The 3,351-nt window shown below is 42.0% G+C and overlaps 1 protein-coding gene and 1 long non-coding RNA gene across 2 annotated transcripts; both read left to right on the plus strand.

The window, feature by feature from the left end:
* The first annotated feature begins 13 nt into the window (after positions 1-13).
* On the plus strand, positions 14-1,844 carry LOC132872876 (BOLA class I histocompatibility antigen, alpha chain BL3-6-like). Its single transcript, XM_060907987.1, is given in 5 exon segments — positions 14-20; positions 111-334; positions 337-388; positions 1,362-1,646; positions 1,732-1,844. Coding segments are annotated over 5 exon segments (681 nt in total).
* A 151-nt stretch (positions 1,845-1,995) lies between these two features.
* On the plus strand, positions 1,996-3,037 carry LOC132872512 (uncharacterized). Its single transcript, XR_009651450.1, has 3 exons — positions 1,996-2,054; positions 2,154-2,224; positions 2,359-3,037. It is a non-coding gene; the product is annotated as an uncharacterized LOC132872512 (long non-coding RNA).
* The last annotated feature ends 314 nt before the right edge of the window (positions 3,038-3,351 follow it).

Raw genomic sequence — 3,351 nt, forward strand, 5'->3', positions numbered from 1 at the left:
GTGTGATGTTGGAATGGAGAGTGTAGAAGGAGACGGAGCTCGGATCAACCTCATCACTCACCTGTGTGTGTGTGGTGTGTGTGGTGTGTGTGTGTGTGTGTGTGCGCCAGGAGTTCACACTTATCAGAGGATGGTCGGCTGTGAGCTGGATGATGACGGCACCACTAGAGGATACAGTCAGGAAGGTTATGATGGAGAAGATTTCCTCAGTTTTGATCTGAAAACTCTCACCTGGATCGCTCCGACACCTCAAGCTCTGCTCACCAAACGCAAGTGGGAGTTTGACACTGATTATAATAATGAGTTGAAGAACTACCTGGAGAACGCCTGTATCGAGAGTGGTTAAAGAAGTACATGCCTTCCAGCAGAGAGACTCTGGAGAGGAAAGGTCAAGTGTGTGATCTGTTACCGTAACACACACACACACACCACACACACACACACACTTCTGTGTTTTCATGTTTAAATCTCCATGAAAAATGACTTTATTCTTTATAAACTCCACATTTACAGATTGTGTGTTTAAAATATAAATATATTTTTCTGTCCAACACTAAACCGGTCTTTCACGTCTTTGTCGACAAAAACGTTGATCACATGACGAGTAACATTTAATTTGACTGTGAGGGAAAATCCTGTTCCAACTTCTGTCTCAATAGTTTTGTGTAAAAACGAGTTTTTCTCGTGTTCTTTACCAGACTTTTACACATTTTCTGTCCTCAGCTCCCCACTGTAAGATCAGAGTACGCTGCTGTGAGTTTTCTCTCTCACACACACAAAACCCCTTTTCCCCTTCAACACAAATGAAACCTGAGAGAATCCAGATACGAATCGGGAATGATTGACAGGTGTGAGGCTCTGGAAGCTCCGCCCCCTTCCCTCCATGTCCCATGAGTGTGTGTGTTGATTTTTCTGACTGAACGATGCGGCACTTCGACGTCTCTCTCAGTAAATGAGGAACGTTTTGAGTTCATTAAAGTGAAATAACTCTATCGGTGTGTGTTTGACTCACAGAGACGCCACACAACTTTACTAACGATTAGAGCTCGTTATATTTATTAAGGAAGAAAAACATTAAAGCAAAAAACATTAAAGCAAAAAAAACGGACGTTTTTCCTCAAATATGAAGAAAGAAAGTAAACATTTGTGCTGAAAACTTTCCTCCTTTCCTGCAGAAAACCGTTCTATTGTTTCCATCTTCACCTAAAACACACAGACTGGTGTTAAGGACGACACTGAAAACGTCCTCACCGGGGATACAAACTTTTCCTCATCAGGGTCACAATGAGGGCGTTTATAAATGAAGGAAATGAAGGAAAAAAGAAGAATGCTGTAATATTTGTGTCTGTGTGTCTCTGCAGTTCGTCCCGAGGCGTCAGTGTTCCACAAACACTCTCCTTCTCCAGAGGTGGTGTGTCACGCTACAGGTTTCTTCCCCAAAGCAGTGATGATCACCTGGCAGAAGGACGGAGAGGACCTGATTGAGGACGTGGAGCTCACAGAGACGTTACCCAACCAGGATGGAAGCTTCCAGAAGAGGAGCATTCTGAAAGTCCCAGCTGAGGAGCTGCAGAAACACAAATACACCTGCGTGGTTCAGCACAGCAGCTTGGGGGAGGAGAAGATCGTCCTAGAAGTACCGAAAGGTCCCGAATAAAACTCCAGATTTACAGAGTGAAAGCTGATTTACTGCTGCAGCAGAGAATAAAGGACTCTGTGTTCATTTATCAGTTGGAGGATGGACTGCTATCATCATTGGTGTCCTTGTGGCTCTCGTTGTTGTCGCTGCTGTTGTCTTCTGGAAGAAGAGAACTCTGGTGAGAGGAGGAAGGAGGCAGATGTGAAGTTTTCAGAGAACAGATTTACACTTTCTCATTCTGAGAGGATTTGATGAATATTTTGCATATTTTTAATCTTCATTAATAAATTAGACGAGACAATAAAACTGATATGAACTCATTATCTCATGAAGCCAAACACAGCACTGAGATTTTATAATAACTGTCTGTCCATCATCTGTGTTTCAGGATTCAGACCTGTTCCCCCCAAACCCTGTAAGTGAACCTTTATGATCCATAAATGATGTTTAAAACCACTACATTATTTATTAGCAGTGTTTCGTTCACTTTGTGACGGATTTGAATGTTTTACAGCCTCTGAAGGAGATTCTTCCTCCAACAACTCTTAAACTGTGGCTGTGCTGTCTTCCTGCTGGAGTGAGAGAGTAAGACATGATGATGTTTACAGTGTAATATGGAATAAAAATGTGTGTGTGGAGTGGAAAATCCAGCAGAAAGCCTGAGCTCACATTAAATCTCAGATCAGAGCTGATCTGTTTCTGTCTGTGTGTTTTTCTAGGAGAGAGGAGGAGATGGAGATGAGGAACACACACACACACACACACACACACACGTTACTCCAGTGGGTAATCTGCTCTCGGTGTGGATTTTTATTTATGGCTTTTTATTGTGAATCTGTTATTGCTGTAAATGGGATTATTAGATTGTTCGGGTTTTTCGGTGTAAATTCTCATAATTTGTGTTTGGGTTAGATGTGAGTGTGTATGAGCTTCTTTCCTCTGTTCATTTATCCCCTGATTTACTGCAGAATTTAATCCGTCATAACGTCAGGACACGACAGGTTTGATTTCCGTCTTTGACCTTTTAATCCAGAGCGATTTTCCTCAGCAGCTGTTTGTGGAGCTGATTTGTGCGTCTCAGACAGGAAGTGTGTGAAGCTTCAGATGTGATGCGTGTTGAACAGATTTGACTAAAGTGTAAAAGATGAGGAGTGACGCAGCAGAAGCAGGAGTTCATGCTGGATGATCAGCGCTCAAAGCTTTTATTTTCTCCACAAGTGGAAAACACAAAGCAGCTAAATGACATGGCACTGATTCCATTATTGATTATTTAACTCCATTTAAAGCAAAAAACAATCCGTTCAACACGCTGACGCATCTGTACGACCCGAATCTCTCCCACAATCCCTCTGTTCTGTCTGTGGAACTCTGAGTGAATAATAAAGTGTATTTTCTTCACTCTGAGCGCTGAGTTTTATTTATAACTCTCTTCTTTTAAAGCCCGTGATCTCAGTGTCCGTTCTGTATTTACTCTCGTCATCTCCACACATCAGACTGCAGAGTTCTGTGCCAATAATTCAGCTTGAAAATGTTCTGAAGTGAAGCTGGTGAATTATGTTTAGAAGTTGCAGCTGAAGCGTAATAAAGAAGAGAGAAATGAGAATATTGTGTGTGTTTGTTAAAATCTACACCGAGCCGTTACAGTCACACTGCTGGATATTAAAAGGTTGATGAATTATTGTGCTGTGTTTCCTGCACATGTCCTTTTTCAC

Source organism: Neoarius graeffei, chromosome 24 (genome assembly GCF_027579695.1).
Source record: "Neoarius graeffei isolate fNeoGra1 chromosome 24, fNeoGra1.pri, whole genome shotgun sequence".
Lineage (NCBI taxonomy): Eukaryota > Metazoa > Chordata > Actinopteri > Siluriformes > Ariidae > Neoarius > Neoarius graeffei.